General features: G+C 37.5%; 1 protein-coding gene across 1 annotated transcript in view; it reads right to left on the bottom strand.

The window, feature by feature from the left end:
• LOC128604279 (neurexin-2-like) overlaps positions 1–10,684 on the bottom strand; it is a 302,809-nt gene extending 292,125 nt beyond the window's left edge. The window contains exons 1-4 of the mRNA XM_053619289.1: positions 10,496–10,684; positions 5,151–5,589; positions 3,553–3,936; positions 588–791 (exon numbers count right to left, since the gene is read on the bottom strand). Coding sequence (XP_053475264.1) covers positions 588–791; positions 3,553–3,936; positions 5,151–5,589; positions 10,496–10,597 — 1,129 coding nt within the window. The 5' untranslated portion in view covers positions 10,598–10,684. The remainder of the gene's footprint in view (positions 1–587; positions 792–3,552; positions 3,937–5,150; positions 5,590–10,495) is intronic.
• Positions 10,685–18,707: the final 8,023 nt, after the last annotated feature.

Here is an 18,707-nt window from a genome sequence, read left to right as displayed (position 1 = left end):
CAAATAAATAAACAAATAATAATATTAATAAAAAATAAAGAACAGCTAAATAAAGCATTTATGAGAGAAATAGATTCTGATAACCACTGTCATTCAATGCTAGGAATAAACTAAAAATGAAAATAAATGCATTATTATTATTATTATTATTATTATTATTGTTGTTGTTGTTGTTGTTGTTGTTGTCATTTTAAAAATATAATAATAACATTTATGAGATGTGAGTACGGTTACCAATAGTAAAATCTAAGCACGAATACATAAATATTTCTTTGTTTTTCAATAGTGAAATAGATTCAAAAAGCCCTAATGGAGACAGTAAGGTTAGCATGTAAAGACGGTCTAGGTCTCCACCTGCTGGCAAAAGTATGTACTACAATCAAAATCACACTCGTTTTGAAACTAGAACGTTACAGGGCGAGAGTAAGCGCACATTCCCAGTGATGCACCACTGATTGTGGGGAAAAGGCTCAAGGCCTGAGGAGGGCAGATGATGGAGATAGGGGCACACACCCAGAGAAAATTCCCTGCGAGTAGAAGAGAAGGGTAATGATGAGGATGACAGTGATAATGGCGGTTAAGTTTACCCAGATTGACGGTCAGTTTGACCCGTCCGCCATCCAGCTCCAGACGGAGCGTATCGGCAGACTCTTTGGAGGTGGTGGCCACGAGGAGGCCGTAAGCTCGCTGGGACATAAAGCGCAGGGCCAGATCCTCTGCCTCGGTGTGCATGGTGCTCGGCATGATGATCTTCAGATACATGCTGCCGTCATAGCTCAACACTGTGGCCTCTGTAAGAGTAGATAGGGCAAAGGAGGTGCACTTTTAAATGGAATTCTTGCTGGAACACAAACATATAAATCTAACACACTAATTTACTAACACACCGTTTACTCGGCTCTTGAGGCAATATCCAAAAACAACACTAGATGGGAGAAGAGAGCTGCTCTATAGATTTCATGATGGCTTCCTTAATGGCATCTATTAGTCTCTACTTTAAAGTAAAAATATAGAAAACTGGGTGCACACAGCAGCCTTGCCTGATAGAATGATGTAACCCTGGGTGTTTAAAAAGCTTAAAATAGCTTTAAAATATTTCTTAAATGTCAAGCAAGATATGTTCCTACTCCAGAGACAAGAGCCAATTTGGCCAGCAAAGCCTGCAGTGCCATGGATCCATGGCTCCTGTCACCCTCCATGCCCGGTCCATCTTGCACCGGCTGGTGCCACTAACAGTTGCACAGATGGTGGTAGAATGCCTCATCGCTCTGCTGCCTTCAGGGCTACTTTACGATGGTCCAGTCCTCATATTTCCCACCAGGAAGCGAGACTGTAACTCGTACAATTCCAGTGATTTTCTGTGTGTCTGTTAACATTTCTGCTGCGGCAGTACAGATGACGCTTCGGTGCCCTCTCTGATCTCATGACTACTGCTGTATTTTTAGCAGAATATGTTGCCTCTCCAAATAGAACAGCCGGTAGCATCAACTACGCAGATAGCATCTAATTCAATATTTAAATATCAAGGACAAGTGCCGATCGAAGGTTCATATTTCTCTCATAATGTTAATTTGTGGAATAGTGAGATGAAACCCAACACGACATCATCAATCATGATATCGAGAAGCCCCCAAAAGAGTACTCAGTCAAACTAGGAGCGGCTCTTCTCACTGCTGTGGCCACTCGAAAATCCTTCTTCTGACACTATAGATTAATGAACTGCCTGCAAGAACGCAACGGATACTCTTCATTAAGAAACACCTGCGGCGTTGAACAGTTTCAAGCGCCGCTGCTTATCTAATCTCTTAAATCGCAGAAATTGTTGCAATGAGTTACATTAATTACACTACTAAACATTTGACAAAACTATATTTCTTCACCAGCTTCTCTGTGCCTGTAAAGAAAGATGAACGTACTAGTAAAGAAATAAACACGAATGGAAGTATCTCAAGGGTGCTTCCTTGGTTACAGGGCTGTTTAGCCCTTGTAACTCTTGAAAACTTTATTTCATCATTTTTCAAAATTGAACCTGAGAACATTTGCATTTTAACTGTTTGGAAAATGTGCCATCTCAAGTAACATTTTCGACAATGTTTACTAGCTGATAATACCTGCAATTTTGCTCTTAAATAGGACTCTAAAACAGGGCTGTGTTTTTAGCATAGAATTAGCAAATACACAAAACATGTTTAACAAGCAAACATGCTAATGAGGACATTATGGACAATCTAATCATTTACATACAATGATTATTATTGTTTTGTCATTAATCATTCAATTTGTAGAATTTTGGTAACATGGTTATACTTTCACAGTGACCTTGATCAATTAATATCACTGAAAGTAAAGAAAATGACAAGGTGAACACATTCATTTTTTTTTTATTCATGTTTGAGGTTAGTTTCAAGCTAATTTATTATTATTATTATTATTATTATTTTTATAGATAGTAAACTCCTACTTTGGCTTTGACTGTTTTACTAGAATTTGGCCACAGCTACATCTGATCTGCTTTACAAATATTATGTCCAAGCAATACAAGTTGCAAAAATGGTGTACTTCAAAAATGGTGTATTCCAGCGACTGGCAGTTCTACAGGCTTGTTACTGAGAGAGGTCAGAGGAGAATGACCAGACAAGCTTGTTCAAGCTGACAGGAAATCTATAGTAACCCAAATAACCATTCTTTACAACCATGGTTAGGATTAAAAGCATCTCGGAACTTGAGGTGGATCAGATACAACGGCAGAAAACCACATCGAGTTCCACTCCTGTCAGGTAAAAAGCAGGAATCTGAGGCTACAATGGGCACAGATTCACCAAAACTGGACAGGTGAAGATCATAAAAACGTCGCCTATTCAAAGAACTGCTGCTCGCTAGATGTTTTGTTGTTTTCTGGGCATGAAAATCCAACTAGACAAGCAGTTTCTGAAATACTGTCTGGCACCAACCACAATTAAAGTCACAGAGATCACATTTATTCATCTAATGTTTGACGTGAACGTTAACCGAGGCTCTTGACATGTGTCTGCTACTGGGTAGAGGAAATCATTTCTGACTGACGAGCATGCCGCTGTAGGCGGCATTAATACACCGAGTTCACCTGCACAGTAAAGTTCCCTTTCCGAACTGAATCATTATTAATCACTATTAGCATTCACAATCACACTATTAATCAAAGTAATTATTATTCGTCAAGAAAGTCTTGCTGAAGAGCCTGCTTCTGCTTCTAACAACAGTGAAGAAAAACCTTCCACCATCATTAATCTATCAACTACATGAACTACTGCCATCTGTTTCACTGAAAGTAGTACAGTCTATTTCCTAGAATAAATACTGAATCACCGATAAAAGAATCCATCAAAGTTAATGTTAAAAAAAAAAAACCATTCCATATGTTTGAATATTTGCCAAACTCTCCGTTATTAATCTTACAGCCAAATCTGGGGCAGCTGATTATTATTCCAAGTGCAAATTTATGTTTAATATTTTAACACATCTGTCTAAGAATGGATTAAATAAGCAAATAAACGGATTTAAAGAACCCCACACCTATCTCGCAGTTGCTACCCAGGTATCCGGTGCCTGTGCAGTCACATATATAACGGTTCCAGCCCTCCTTGCAGAGTCCTCCGTTTCCACACGGGGTGCTGCTGCACCTCTTCTGGAGCTCCCGGGTGCAGAAGCTGCTGACCCCCGGAGCGCTCTGGATCTCGGCCAAGCGGCGGACATCGCGGCTCTTTCCGTCGATAAAAAGGTCACGCACGCAGCCCACGTAACCATAGTTGAGCAACGCCGTCCACACCTCGGGGGGAAGGATGAGGTCCTGGCGAGACTCAGGAAGTCCACCTAGATACATGTCACTGTCCAGATCGAGAATCTCACTGCCCTCGTTGGAGTTAAAGGGCATGGTGCGGCTGTTCACTGAAATGGAGCCTGGGAAAGGAGAGAGAGAGCGGTATAGAAAGAATAGAAATCCCATGTCCCAAGCAACTGTAATATTTACATACTGTGTATAATATTAAAAGATAAAACCTGGTGCATTTTAAAAGACTTTCATTAGCGGGAGTCAAATTGGATATTGGCCGTTTCTCTTATCTCTCTTCAATTTCTAAAGAATACAACATCCAAAACTGATTAATGATGAGTTCCTGTGATACGTTTTAGAACAGACACAAAACAAAGTACAAACCAATGTATTTCAAAATACATTCCAATTTGTATGTAGTTTTTTGGGGTTTTTTAATCATTTAATGCAGATTACCAGTATGTTAGAATCATTAACAGACTAATAGTCTAAAAGCGAATAGGAATTTTAAGAATACTTTTCCATGAATTTGGTTAAACTGGGGTTAAATTGGGTGTTTCTGGTGTTTAGCTTCCATGTGACCCAATTTGTGGGACAGCACCAGTAAAACATTATATTCAGCTAAATTTAAGTAAGTAACAGTTACTTAACAGACAAAAACAAGAATAAGACCAAAAATTTTTTAAAAACCAGCTTGTCACGTCACAGAGAAACCACAAAGCCCTCAATCCTGAAGACTTTCCCATGGAGGAAAACCTACTGACTGTTACAAAGCACTGACGCTGGAGACTCCTTCCAAAAATGCTAAATGAACTTCACCATATCCACATTTCTACACATTTTGAATCTGTTTACTTGGAGCATCCTCCACACAAGTCCCTGTGTAAGTTGTTACTATAGAAACAATAACGTATTAGAAGGAGTGCATTAATATAAAACTATTAAAAGCAACATGGCTGATGTCTGAATATGATCGAGAGCACAGTCAATTTGTCACAGAGCGGTATTCCAAAAAGATTATTGGTTTTTTTTCAAGCATTGTCGAAGACTTGAGAACTCGTGCACCATTAAACATGAATATGTGCTAATTACATTACAGGTGCAAGAGTGTGTGTGGTTAGAGAAGCACAAGTGGCTCTCAGAAGAGATCTCTGCAGCTGTCTGGGTGTATCAGTGAGAGTTATGATGCTCTTTTTATTGTCTATTAAAAAGTTATTTAGAGTCAGGCAGGTACGTCTATAGGGCTGTGTGTGCATTTGCAATCATACCATAAAAGTGGAAAAAGCAGCAGTAAAATGCAACTTTCTCACCTACCATACCTCTAGATCTCCTGTCTACTCACCTTTTCTCCCCTCCCTCTGAAAGTCAACGTGACACCACTCCCCGTCATTGACCTTCTTATTGCTGGCTTTGAGCTTGATGCTACCGGAGCCCATGTCCATGAGCAGGTACAAGAAGCCCTCCAGCAGTTCCATGGCAAAATAGTCAGTTTTCAGCTCACGCCCATGACGTTGCTCTTTATTGCCCTGTGGCTTGCCATGACTGAAGAGAAGCAGGCCGCTGGGTTCCGTCGTCCGGAAGTCGAAAGAGATGGAACTCGTCTTTTTGGTGTCCCAGCGCGGGAGTGCGATGTACGACTCGGGTGTCTCGAAGGTCACGGGGTCGAGCGCTGCTACGTCCTCGCAGCGGAACACCAGGTCACCGTGGAGACTGATCTTTGGATCGCGCTCGATGGCCAACCGGGACAGCTCCAGCTTGAAGTCATTGTTCTTGTATACAACCTGTAGGTGGCGGTAAACAGATTTCAGCTGGAATGAAGAAGGGTTTCCAATAATAGAGCTGGGGGTAACTAGATAGGGTATTTACCTCAATAGTATTCTCTAGAGTGTACAACAGGTACTTTACAGTTATTATATAGGTAATATTTTTGGATTTGAATTCTTGTATGATCAGGCATAGGATGCAGTAGAGCTTATTATCCCAGAGACATTGTATCAAAAGTGCAGAATATTTTGTATACTCTCTTTGAACAATGCACAATTAACTTTAGGGATAATAAAGTAAACTGGGTCTATAAGAAGAAACTGGATTCTTTGGCATATTGATTATGGCACTTAACTATTGATTAGAAGGTGTAATGTTCACTGAGGCAGAACATTTAGTGCGTGCTTTATTATTATGATCCATATTCAGAATAATAAAACTGCCAAAGGTCTAAACGATGAACACTAAGACCCCCCCCCAAAAAAAAAAAAAAAAAACAGGGTATACATAGACAAACTAACTGAGTAAACACAGTACAGGTGCACACATTTAGGTAACAAACCAATTCCAAGAAGAGGGGAAATTTGCAAATAAAAAACACAACAATCAAAAAGGGCTTTCCACAAATCATTTTCAGAATTTGAAGCAGGAGTCAAATAACAGGCAGACAGAAGCAAACAGGGGGGGATCCAAGTCAAAACCAGGAAACAAGGAACTAGGATATTCAGATTTAACGTTAAAAAAGATCTTGAGACAATGAAACCCCGGGGCTTAAGAACCACAAACTAATGAAGGGAGGAATTGAAAACAGGTGAAAATGACAAAGACATGTATCATGCATTGTGATATCAACAAAACCCCACATGATGTAAACAAACATGAAGCACAAAAGCAGTGCTATTCACGCTGGGAGCCATAGCACAATCTGAGAGGGGGAATTTGTGACAAGTGCTCAGCTCTATATTTGGGTTGGATCCTCTCTCAATTGTAAGCCACTTTGGATAAAAGTGCCTGGCTTATGAATCACAAACAGATCATTAGATCACAGTGAACCTCTGATTTATGACTGCCACAGATGGAAAGTCATAAATGTTATTATATCATACGGGCGGTGCAGCATGGATCAGTGACTCAACTTTATTGTTGATTATTATTCCATATTAAAAATAAAAAGAAAATAAATTTCATGACCATACACATAATGAGATTTTCCATTTTTTCCCCCCCAAAGTCATGCACAAAGTTATTGCTGCCATAAAAACTCTTAATAATCCTCATAGGCTTTAACTGTAAATAATACCTAATTATAATTCAACGCCTGAAGGGGACCATTTATATTGGAGAGACAACGGCTTGCTTCAGTGGGAATTCTTGTTTGCATAAGCAAGTCTTTCAAAATGATGATAAGAAGCAAAGACAGAAGCCATCCATGCATGACCATATTCAGACTTCTTAAAACTTCTGAAAACTTTGAATTGACTACATCAGTGTTGCTGGACTAGTTTCATCGCTTTGAGCACACTCCAGCAGGGATATGCAATGCAGTCTTTGATTGGTTATTTAATATCCTCCCTTCTCGAAATTAGCCTCATGAAGGTTCATAATTAACCAAATCAGTTGTGTTAGTGCACAGTAAACACTAAACTAAACAAAGCTAAACTGTACACCTGGTCCAGCTGGTCAAGGAATTAGAAAAGGGCTCAATGTAGTCATCCACGCTGTATTGTTTTCAGTACAATTGGAATGATGGAGATTTCGATAGAGTACAGTTACAATTGACAGTTACGATTGCAAACAACACAGGTTTATAAAAAAAAATCTTTATCTGTATGCACACAATTGATCAAATTTATATATCACTCACGGCAATGGTAGTGTTTACGGAGCTGCATGACACTTAAGAATGTTTAGTGCTCCAAATATCCATATCGGTATTGGGACTTAAACCCAAATTGGGCGTGGCCTAAACTTGAAGGTTTTGTTTTCTTTATTTTACTTTGTATTAAGTATGAACCTTACCACTATACTGTACCTCCAAAAACACAGAAAATAAAAATAAAAATAGAGTTACAAAGTGCTAGCACTGTCAACATGATCGGCCAATTCTGGCTCGGACATTTCCTCAAAATCAGCTACATCACTTGAGTCCATAATTGTTCTCAACTAGAAATGTATGCAGGTTTTTTTTTTAATCCTGCTCACGCAGTTAATATTTTTACGTGTACCTTCCCACAATATTTTCTAACAAATTTGGTTCAATTTCCCAAAATATAAACAAACCAGATGAATTTCAACCTAAATTAAGCCTAATTTAAGCCACCATAACCTGGATCATGCAAGTACTAAAGATGAATGAATTAACAGTAAATGCTTGTGGTCTTCCCACAAGCTTCATATCTGACAGCTCTGAAAATAAAAACTTAACAGTTCCCAGTGCAGTCTTTATGGCACACATCCTAAAAACTAATAGTGAGCTTAATATTTATATTTGTCCTGGTGAGAATATATTCTACGCCAGGAGTTCCCAAACTTTTCCAGGGCAAGGGCGCACTATGCCATTAACATTTGACCGATGCCCCCCTTTTGCAAGATGTCTTTAAAACACGTTAAAAATACAGACTTGTGAATATATCCCCCTCTTTTTATTAATAATTACATGTTACAGCTTTACATTACATTACATTAGGAATTGATTGTGTGTGTTGTGTGGGTTGTCTGAGAGTGAGAAAGAGAAAACATACTCGTGGGAGGCGGCCCCCACTTTGAAAACCACTGTTCTACGGTATGTTCATTCTGCATAATGCATTTACATTCCTTTACACATACAGGTTGTTTTATACATCTAGCACCTACATAGGCTATTCATGATGATTGACACAAAGCTATTCAAACATTTATTAATAAGGTTTATTGACTAGACATCAGCTGCTATAAACATTAAATTGTGACATCAAACTGACATCATAAGGGGCCAATAAGACATTGGACTGCTGACCAGAAGGTCATGAATTCAAATCCCAGGACTACCAAGCTGCCAATGCATCCCTCTTGAGCAACGCCCTTAACTCGCGACTGCTCAGTTGTATAAATAAGATATATGTAAGCTCCTATATATAATGGCATCTGCCAAATGCCATAGATATTTTTGTTGACACTTTCTGGGCTGCCTGATGTTAAAACACCATGGTCAAGCTGGCCAATTAAATGAATACACTTGGGCTCAATTCAGGACTGGAGTCAGCACTATTACATAAGGTAGTATTGCACTGGGATTCCCAAACACTGGGCTTTAGAGACCTGTAACCCCATCAGCTAATTAATATTGAATCAGTTGTGCAGTGTTGACTCTTGAGGACAACTGTTGTACTGGACCAAAGTAAATTACAGCATGCTTTAATGCTCTGGTCTCGATCTTAAATTCCGCAAACAACGGATATATAATACTCAGTAATGGATCAAACTAACACCTCTTTCATCTTGTGTCCCTCAGTTGGTTAAGCGGAAATCAATCAAAGTTCACCATCTTTAAGGATGAATTGCACAACAACCAAAATCAAAAACTATCAACTATAAGAAATAATGAGAAACATCCAAAATCAGCCTTGACAAGTAAATACATGACTTCTCGTGCTACAGTTGACTCTATTCTCGTGTCACTCTAACCACCAGAGTTATTAATAAACTGTGTAAAATATGTGAAACCATGCTGGCTGCTTCAACACCACATTTCTGATTAATTAAAGGCAGTGCACTTCTGTAAACTGAGTTCATTTTGGCAGGTAGCACATTTTTGTGGGCACAGACAAGGAGACACAGACAAGTACGCAGTGCTGGAGCCAACGAAGAAATCAATTTTTAATTTCCGTGTCAGGATGGCATATCTAGCTTAGCATCTAAACTGGAATTAGGTTTAAATTAAAACACAAGCACACGCACACAATCCGTACGATTGTAAATAAAGAGGGGAACAGCAGTCAGAACCTATTGTCCCCATCAGTGCACCTTGAGAAAGATAATGGTGTGTAAAATAATACACAAGCAACTAGCAAATGGCAAAAAAAAACAAAAAAAACAACACACTAGCTGCTTATGTCAACAGAAACAAGTTGTTTGTCATTTGTAGCTTGTCTCAGCATTTTTTTAATAGTTCCAATCAAAAATGGTAGTAGCCAGAATATATATTCTACAGCCTGCTATTTGATTTATTCACATCCGTTTTGTATAAAATGTATTTACGTTTACATGTTAAGAGCAGATTAGCAAAGCAAGCCAATTTACCAGACACACCAACGATCTTTACAGTGTGTCCCAAAGTCTCCATACATGGGGAAATTAACACTTTTTTTGCAAAATGTCTTCCAAAATTGTTCGTACTTTGTTCATACATTATATAGAACATATTTGAACATACAAAATTGTTCATACATTATATAGAACATATTGAAATCATTCTCACGGCTGGATCAGGAAGCTGACGCAAGGGCACAATGGACTTTGGCAGGAAACATGGCAAGTACATCACACATAACACTGTTGCCAAACTTATTAACAAATTCAAAAAAGACTGGAAGTGTTGCGGACCAACCAAGAAGTGGACGTCCATGAACATCCACTGATGAAGGCACAACCGACGTGGTGCTGGCATACGTAGTCCCCTATATATGGAGACTTTCAGGACACCCTGTTTTTATTTCCTCCATACTGTCTTTATAGACATTTACTGAGAGATCGTATATGACAAGTTAAGATGAAACCATAAGTTCTTCTGTTTTAGAGCATCAAACAGTAAATCAGGTAGGAACTAAAAGTTGTGAGAGGGGAACTGAAGAAATGTCAGACCACACTTTAAAACCAACTAAAAATACAAGCAAACAAACAAGCAAAAAAACCACACAGTTGAAATGTCACCACAGACACACTTACGTCTTTAAGGCATCCCATGAAGTTGTTGCTGACCGGTGATCCTGGAAGGTCAGCGGTGTTCGGACTCCCACCGATGTAGAAGAAATCATCTGAGCCCAACATGGTATAGTCCTCCTGTGTGTAACCAGTGGTGGTCAAAATGCCATCCACTGATATGGTCACCTGTTATTGGGCACGGCCCATCAGAGAAAGAGTGAGAGAGAAAGAGCGAGAGAATTCCCCAGAGAAAGAGGAGGAAAGAAGAAATGGAGGAAAGGAAGAAGCTGCATTAAACACTGGTTAGAACTTGAGTAGTCGTCTACCCTGTATTGTTTCCGTAATGTTCGATTTGGCGAGGCTCAAGGCAGTGGAGGTTTCTATAGAGTACAGCTGCAACGGCCCATTCACCTTAATCTGACTGTTAATCTACACAACTAATTCAATTTCTGCAAAACTTTACTTGGTAACTTGATATAAATCGTAGTGTTTATAGGGCTGCATGAGACCTACATAAGCCTTTTGTGACAACGATGTCAATATTTATAAAGGTTTATTTCACTAGGCTCAACACTACTTTATTTAACTTTGATGCTGACATACGTAATACTACATTAAGTCAAGTGACATAAGTTGCCTTGTGACACTTTATGGACTGGCTAACTTTATAGCTCATGGTACTTTTAGTATGTAAAGTCACATAATGCTGAGAATGTGACATGTCAATCAAAACCAAACTCAATCCAATTTAGAGTGTGTCTTGACATTACAAGTGTTCATAAACATCATATAAGACAAATATTTGCAAGAGTATGTTCATGACATTTTTACCACCAAGTGCTAAGTTCAGGAGACATTGCAGAATACATTTTGGAATCACTTCTGTTTAGCTGTTAGCATCACTTGCTAGCTATGTCATATTACGGCATACCGTAATGCTATGGCATACCAGAATGACACTGAGCTACAGTAGTAATTGTCATGACAAAAACATGCGGCCTTATAAACTCTAGCTATAAGTAGAAGTTCTTTTCAGTACCTCTCATTCTCAACTAACGGTATACTTTCTTCTATCTGCAAAAATATTACAGTGCCACTATAAGTGTATTGTAACAATTCCCATGAAGCCCATATGTTTAATGACCTAAAACCTGTTATGAGCCATTCTTAAGACTTTATATACTTTATTTTACCTATTTATAAAAAGGCAGTGTTATAATATATATATATATATATATATATATATATATATTTTGTTTGTTTGTTTGTTTGTTTGTTTGTTTGTTTTTTTAATTGACATAATGCATAACAAGTGGTGCTTTTAACTTTTACAATACCAAAAGAGAGTGCAATCTCCTGAGTATAGATTATTAAGATATATATTATTATAATAGCTTATAAGTTGTATTTGTCAAAATGTTTGTTAAATCAAAGGCTTTATGAAGGTTTTATTTCTCACAGTATTACCGGTAACTATTTCTATAAACATCATAGTTGTAATGAACTATGAACACATCCATATCATGGTGTAATGCAGTCATACGGCATTATACACATCATTAAAATAATTCATGGAAATTGTTTGCAATTTAGCTAGCTATTTAGCTAGATAGATAGATGGCTATATTCATAACACATGATAAAATCAAGAACAAAGAAACCAAGCACTTTTGCATAAAGCATAACAAAAGCAGTCTTGATCTTGAAATGAATAATACCAGAGAGGTAACTGTTTTGTAAAAACAAACAAACAGACAAAAACTTTATGTTGTAATGTTTTGTAGTATGTCGTAAAGTTTTATACAATGTTGTAAAGTTGTGCAATATTATAAAGTTGTAAAGTGCTACAGTATGGTGTAAAGTTTTGTAGTATGTTGTTAAGTTGTAAAGTTATGCAGTATGTTGTAAAGTTTGGTAGAATGTTGTTAATTTGTAAAGTTTTGTAGGATGTTGTAAGTTGTAAAGTTGTGCAGTATGTTGCCAAGTTTTGTAGTATGTTGTAAGATGTAAAGTTATGCAGTATGTTGTAAAGTTTTGTAGGATGTTGTTAAGTTGTAAAGTTTTGTAGTATGTTGTAAAGTTATGCAGTATGGTGTAAAGTTTTGTAGTATGTTGTAAGTTGTAAATTATGCAGTATGGTTTAAAGTTTTGTAGTATGTTAAGTTGTAAAATTTTGTAGTATGTTGTAAGTTGTAAAGTTATGCAGTATGGTGTAAAGTTTTGTAGTATGTTGTTAAGTTGTAAAGTTATGTAGTATGTTAAGTTGTAAAGTTATGCAGTATGGTGTAAAGTTTTGTAGTATGATGCAAGTTGTAAAGTTGTGCAATACATTGTAAAGATGCAAGCATTGTATGTTGTAAAGTTGCAGAATTTGTTATAATGTATTATATGAACACTACTTATATTGCAACATGTTAACAATACATAATGCATAATAATAAAAAAAATTATAATAAAAATGGAATTTTACACATATAATTTTAACACTGTATAATGCCTTATGAATGCATTATAATATGATACAAATGTGTCCATAGTTCATTAAAAATATGACGTTCATAGGAAGTGTTATAGGAGGGTATATCTTCACCTTCCAATTTCAACTTCTATGGCACACCAAAAAATGGGAAAACAGCACCACAAAGACAGAGAGAGAGAGAGGGAGAGAGAGAGAGAGAGAGAGAGAGAGAGAGACATCATCTAGTTCTGTTCCTTTGAAGTCTTCAATGCAGTACAACTGCATGTAGACGCACCATTTCCCGATGTGTCGGAACAGCTTTATTTAATTGAATTTGTGACCTTGAGTTGGCTCAATAATGAGGAGAGAATGTTGGTCAATGAAAGCATTTCTGTGTTTTTGGTAATTGGTTTTTTGCCGGGGATACATCTCCCACATGAATGCCAAAGGCCTGGTTTGTGCAGGATTTGCAGCCAGATAGCATTTTGCGTTTAATTACCCTAATAGCGCTGGCCGGAGGAAGCGTCGAGTGCTCCAGGGTTTAATATGGCATCTGCTGTGAAGAAATCAGCACAGTTGGATCAAATGTGTCTGCTTGGCTAGAAGCAGCTGAAATGTGCCAATGTATTTGCATTTTCTGTATTTTTTCACTTCTTCTTTGGCCTTTTTTTTTTTTTTCCCTTTTCCATCATACTTCTAAGCCTAATCCTTGGCAAACACATCCTTGTGTTGCAGTTAATTGCATGTGTGTTCTTTGCAGTTAAACTTGCTTTTACACCTTCCAATTCAACTTGAATGAAAAATATTAACTTGCAGTCAAGCCGTCTACAGCTGCAGCTGTCTGCAGCTCAAGTTCCAATTGCTTATGAGATTCAACACTACAAAAACAAGGTTTGAGAAATGTTTGGACTATAATTACCTTCCTGTCTGCCCTTTTATTCATGGACAAAATCTGAAAACAATAATCTACTCTAAAATGGAGACAGCCACACTTCATACACATGCATAATAACAGGTTTTGTTAGAATATTCTCCTTGAGAATTTGAGAGATGTTTGGATGGGCCTTCAACAGCTGTACTTTAGAGAAACTCCTGCTGAGCGTTCGTGTGCTTTTTTCCCCCAGTGTTTCTTTTCTTTTCATTCATACAATTTTGGTTTCGTCTTCCGTACTTCCCTCGGAAACAGGGCAACGCATTTTTATGTCTGCTATGAGAGTGAGAGAGTCTACAGGGAACTCGAGTTGAGCCGAAGGGGTTTGCTTTATGCATGGAAGGGCGCTGTTTCGAGTTCCTTTATATAGTCGTTATGTAAATTGTCCTTGGAGAACCATGATGCTAATAAATATACAGGAACAAATATAATGGTCGTGTTCATAGATTCATAACGCAAAAGGGAAAACTTGCCATCTTTTAGTGAACACAAATCAAGAATGGTCGAGAATATAACATCACAACGTACACCATGTGTTCTCTCGGTTCTAGCATAGAAATGACTTTCGATTATGGATTATGCTCTGTTGTGTGGTTTAGGGCAAGAGCTTTACGGTCCAGGCGGTAAACACTGTTTGGCAATTACGCCTGTGCTCGGAGAGAGCCACCACAATGCTGGTGACATTTTGATGATGTTGGCACAGCTTGTTTGTGGCCTGGCCTCCATCGTTAGAACATGTGAATCGTTAACAAGGGGCACGTCAGCCAGCTGCCAGCCACCTGTGCGAGAGATCCAGCTGAAAAAGGGGGAACAGGGAGGTTAGTGCTCGCTTCCATACACAACCAACAAATTCCGCATTTATTTTCCTTGCTCTAATACAGCTACATGTTTATGTTCATGTTACAATTGCAAACTTTCTTGCCAGCCACATTTACAAATCTAAGGATATCCCATTAACATGCACGGTTACTTAAGGGTATGACTAAATCCTCTCAGTACTGCAACATTCCGGTGGGCGTAACTAAAGAGCCGAGTGGGCGGGGCAAACAAGTTGCTACGTATACTCGAGTATGAATTGACGACACGTAAAACTATTTCCATTAGCATATAGTACCTCAAGGCTGACGTGAAGAGAAATTTTGAGTTGTTGCTACTCGTTTATGATTTTACGATTCGTAAAAGTATTGCGAAATGTATGTACAAGCAACCCATAGATGCCTTTTACTTTTCATAACCAGGCATTAACATGTAGCACCTCCTGAGAAGCAAGAACCCTTCCCCCACCACCAATGAACCAATCATATACTGTGCTTGGCATATTATTCATTTTTGTCACGTATATTCTAAACACTGCCAAGAGACATTCAGCTAAAACTTACACAGTGAATAACATATATAATAGCGCACTGATATCATTAGCAGACAGATTTTAGGAGGCATCTTATAATGTGGAAAATATGTCATGTCAAGGTCATTGAATTTCCTTATATCTATATATATATATAAGATGACAACTTTTTTTTTAATGATTAGGCCTATACTTAGCATTTGATACTCTATCTGGCAAAACAGTAATGGATACACCAGCAGAGACTAGGATGCTCAGAGTAGACTCCAGCAGAGATTCGAGGCTCAGCTTGGGTTTCAGGTTCTTGCATCATAATCTCACATCTAGGAGAAAAGTATCAGGAGAATTTGTGGCTATATTTTAAATGCATGCCAAATACAAACTTTTGCTATGGAGGATGTTGGCCAAATAGCTAGAGAATTGCATGTTTGACTATGTAGCTCAGAAGTCACTAATGACATCGAGTCCTAGTCATAATAATTATACTCATGTTAAACATGCTTTATTTTTATGTCTTTTGACTGTAACAAGGATAAAACATATATAGTGATACTTGATTTGATGGGGACCTACATAGGGGCTTTATAATGCATCCATAGGCATTGCATAAATAAAGCAAGGCTAGAGAAATTATGAAAGGTTTATGCCAAACTTGTGAGGTGACTTCAGACTATCTCTCAATTAGCATTATGGGTCGACAGATCAAGATTTTTCCTGTAATTTATTATCTTTATCTTGAATGTTATTAGTGTTAATAACAGCACATGTTCATGACATTCATGATTCATGACATTGGGAAAGTTATACATCGAAGGTATACATATCATATATCATAAAAGTGTTAGAAATGCAGAAATGATTCATTTGGCTGGCATATGGGCTTCGTAAATAAGTATGCTTATGAAATGGAACTGGGCTTTGTAATAGTTTTGAATGCAAATGAATGTTTTGAAGGTCCAATGTAGGTACCATTGTAATAAAGTAATAGTTTGAGCCATAAAATATCTGGTAAGACCTTCCTCAGGAGGCGATGTGAATACAGCTACTTGACACAAGTGCTATATAAGCCCTTCATGACAACTGACATAAACCTACTTAACCAGTTTACAAGACATATCAGCTGACAAAGACTGCTTTGGTCAATTTTGTTGCCAAGTTGTAACATTTACATTAACAGACTAATTTTTGTTAACAAAGTTATGACACATCTATAGTGATGTAATGACAGGCTCATGAACATTTCCCCTGACCGTTAAATAAAGTGCCTTTAATATTACTATTTATAAATAACTATTATTAAAAAATAATAATAATAAACTCACTTCATTGTTTACAATTTATGACAATGGCATGAAACCATAGTGATGTTTATATATATATATATATATATATATATATATATATATATATATATATATATATATATATATATATATAGTTAATAAAATTAAACTCACTTCTCTGTTGTGAAGATTTAAAGCAAGAGCATGACAGCTTGATGACAGTTTTTATATGTCAACTGTATGTTATAAAGTGCTTATGTAGGCTTCATTTAGTCATATGAACAGCACCCTAATAAAGTGTTTCCAAACAGAAATGTATTTTACTTTACTTTTGACAGTCCAAATAAACCTACTTTCATGTTATGACAATTTATTTCAATGACATGACTCTTTAATGACTGATTTTTATTTATATGCCACTTTTCATAAAGAGCTTATGTAGGCTTCATTAACCATACGGAAGTGTTGCCAAATAGTCATGCATTTAATTTGACTATTGTCAGTAAAAATCCCTTTTCTGTTAGGAAATTTCTGTTGCTTAATGATACAAGGCACACCTCTAAAGCATCAGACAACGTAACTCGAGCAAAGACAGAAAAAGGAGAGCGAAAAAGGAAAGGTTGTGAAAGAAGAAGAAAAAAAAAGAAAATAGAGAGATTGAGAAAGAAAGAGTGTGTCAAATCCTGAGAAACGTTAAAAGAGAATTATAGAGAAAAGCTTCTGAGTGAGGAAACACTGATGAATCTTCAATATGAAATCAGACTTCTATTTTTTTTCTTCATCATTTTCTCCCTGACTCTCTTTCCAAACTCCTTCTTTCACTATTTTTTTTTTTTTTTTTTGCTGGCAAGACCTTACTTACTTCTCCCCCACTCTCTTCCTACTCCTCCCCTCACCCACTCCTTCCGTTTCCTTCTAGTTATTTTGAATCCTAACAGCACAGAACTACAGCTGCAGAAAACTAGTCGTATAATTCCTCCCTAGTCCCCCATAGATCTGCTGGAAGACACTGCAAAGGCGCATGGACTAAAATTCTCCATCTTGCTGTCATGAGCCTATTCTGATATATATGGGGAAATTGATCTCCTGTCAGTTCTGAGGTAATTATTTTATACTGATGCATTGGTCTCAGCAAGTTTGCAGAACCTACTTTATATACATTAAAAGTGAGCTGACAGGCCATTCTTCTAGTCTAGAATAGCCTGTGACTGACTAACTGCTTTCGCAGTAATCATAACGTTGTCGAGAGTGTCCAAAATGACGCCAAAACGTTTCATTTCAGCAGACCAGCCGGGTGATAACAGATTCCAGTTAAGTGATGGTAGGGAAAAAAAAAGAAAGAAAGCATAAGGCTACAACCCAGTGAATCAAGGAGAAAATCTATCTCTTTTATTGAACTCCAGAAATGCTACACCACACACACACACACCTTTTATAAATCTCTTATAATGGTTTTGCTTTTGATCATGCTGAGCGAAAGGAGAAGATTAGCATTTTAAAAATGACTGCCTGCCAAGTCTGTACTCTAGAGTGAAAATACAATACTTCTCTCCTATGGCAAATAATTTGGTGGAATGTCTAATGGATCCCTGAAACACCGTTTACATTAGGTGTTTAACCTTGAGACTTCAGATTCCTACTAATTCTGTGTTCTTAGGGCGCTTTCACACCTATTAGTCCGTTTTGCTGTTTTATGAATGAGAGTAAATATGACCATTTTATTTTGTGTGCTATCTGTTGTGGATGTGTTTCCCACCACACATAATTAAGCTTATTAAAATATGCATAGCAATCACAAAAATCACCTAAACTTAGAGAAGACAGCACAAAAGCAAAATAAATGAATAGATAGTTCTTTAAATAACTAGTTTAAAAACAATGCATCGCATCCAGTGTTTATTTGCTCTTTTTGGTTGCTAGGCCAAATATCCAGAACACATGGCGTCTCTGCAGCGCTTCAGCTCAGACCTTTGGCTCAATTTGCGCCTAGCTCGAATCTACCAAAAAAAAAAAAAAAAAAAAAACCTCACACAACCTGAAATACATACCGCATTTGGTTCACTTCTGACAGTTGGTTTAATACAGGGTTGAATCTCCACTAGAGTTCACTTGGAAGTTTATTTACTTAGATGGTCTTGGGCTGTTTTTCTTTTTGTTTGGTCCACACCCAAGTGTGATTACACCAAAGTGTTCTTACCTACTTAAAAAACAGTGCC

The sequence above is a fragment of the Ictalurus furcatus genome, chromosome 29 (genome assembly GCF_023375685.1).
Source record: "Ictalurus furcatus strain D&B chromosome 29, Billie_1.0, whole genome shotgun sequence".
Taxonomy (NCBI): Eukaryota; Metazoa; Chordata; class Actinopteri; order Siluriformes; family Ictaluridae; genus Ictalurus; species Ictalurus furcatus.
Note: the sequence above shows the minus strand (reverse complement) of the source record. Positions and strands in the feature narration are given on the sequence as shown.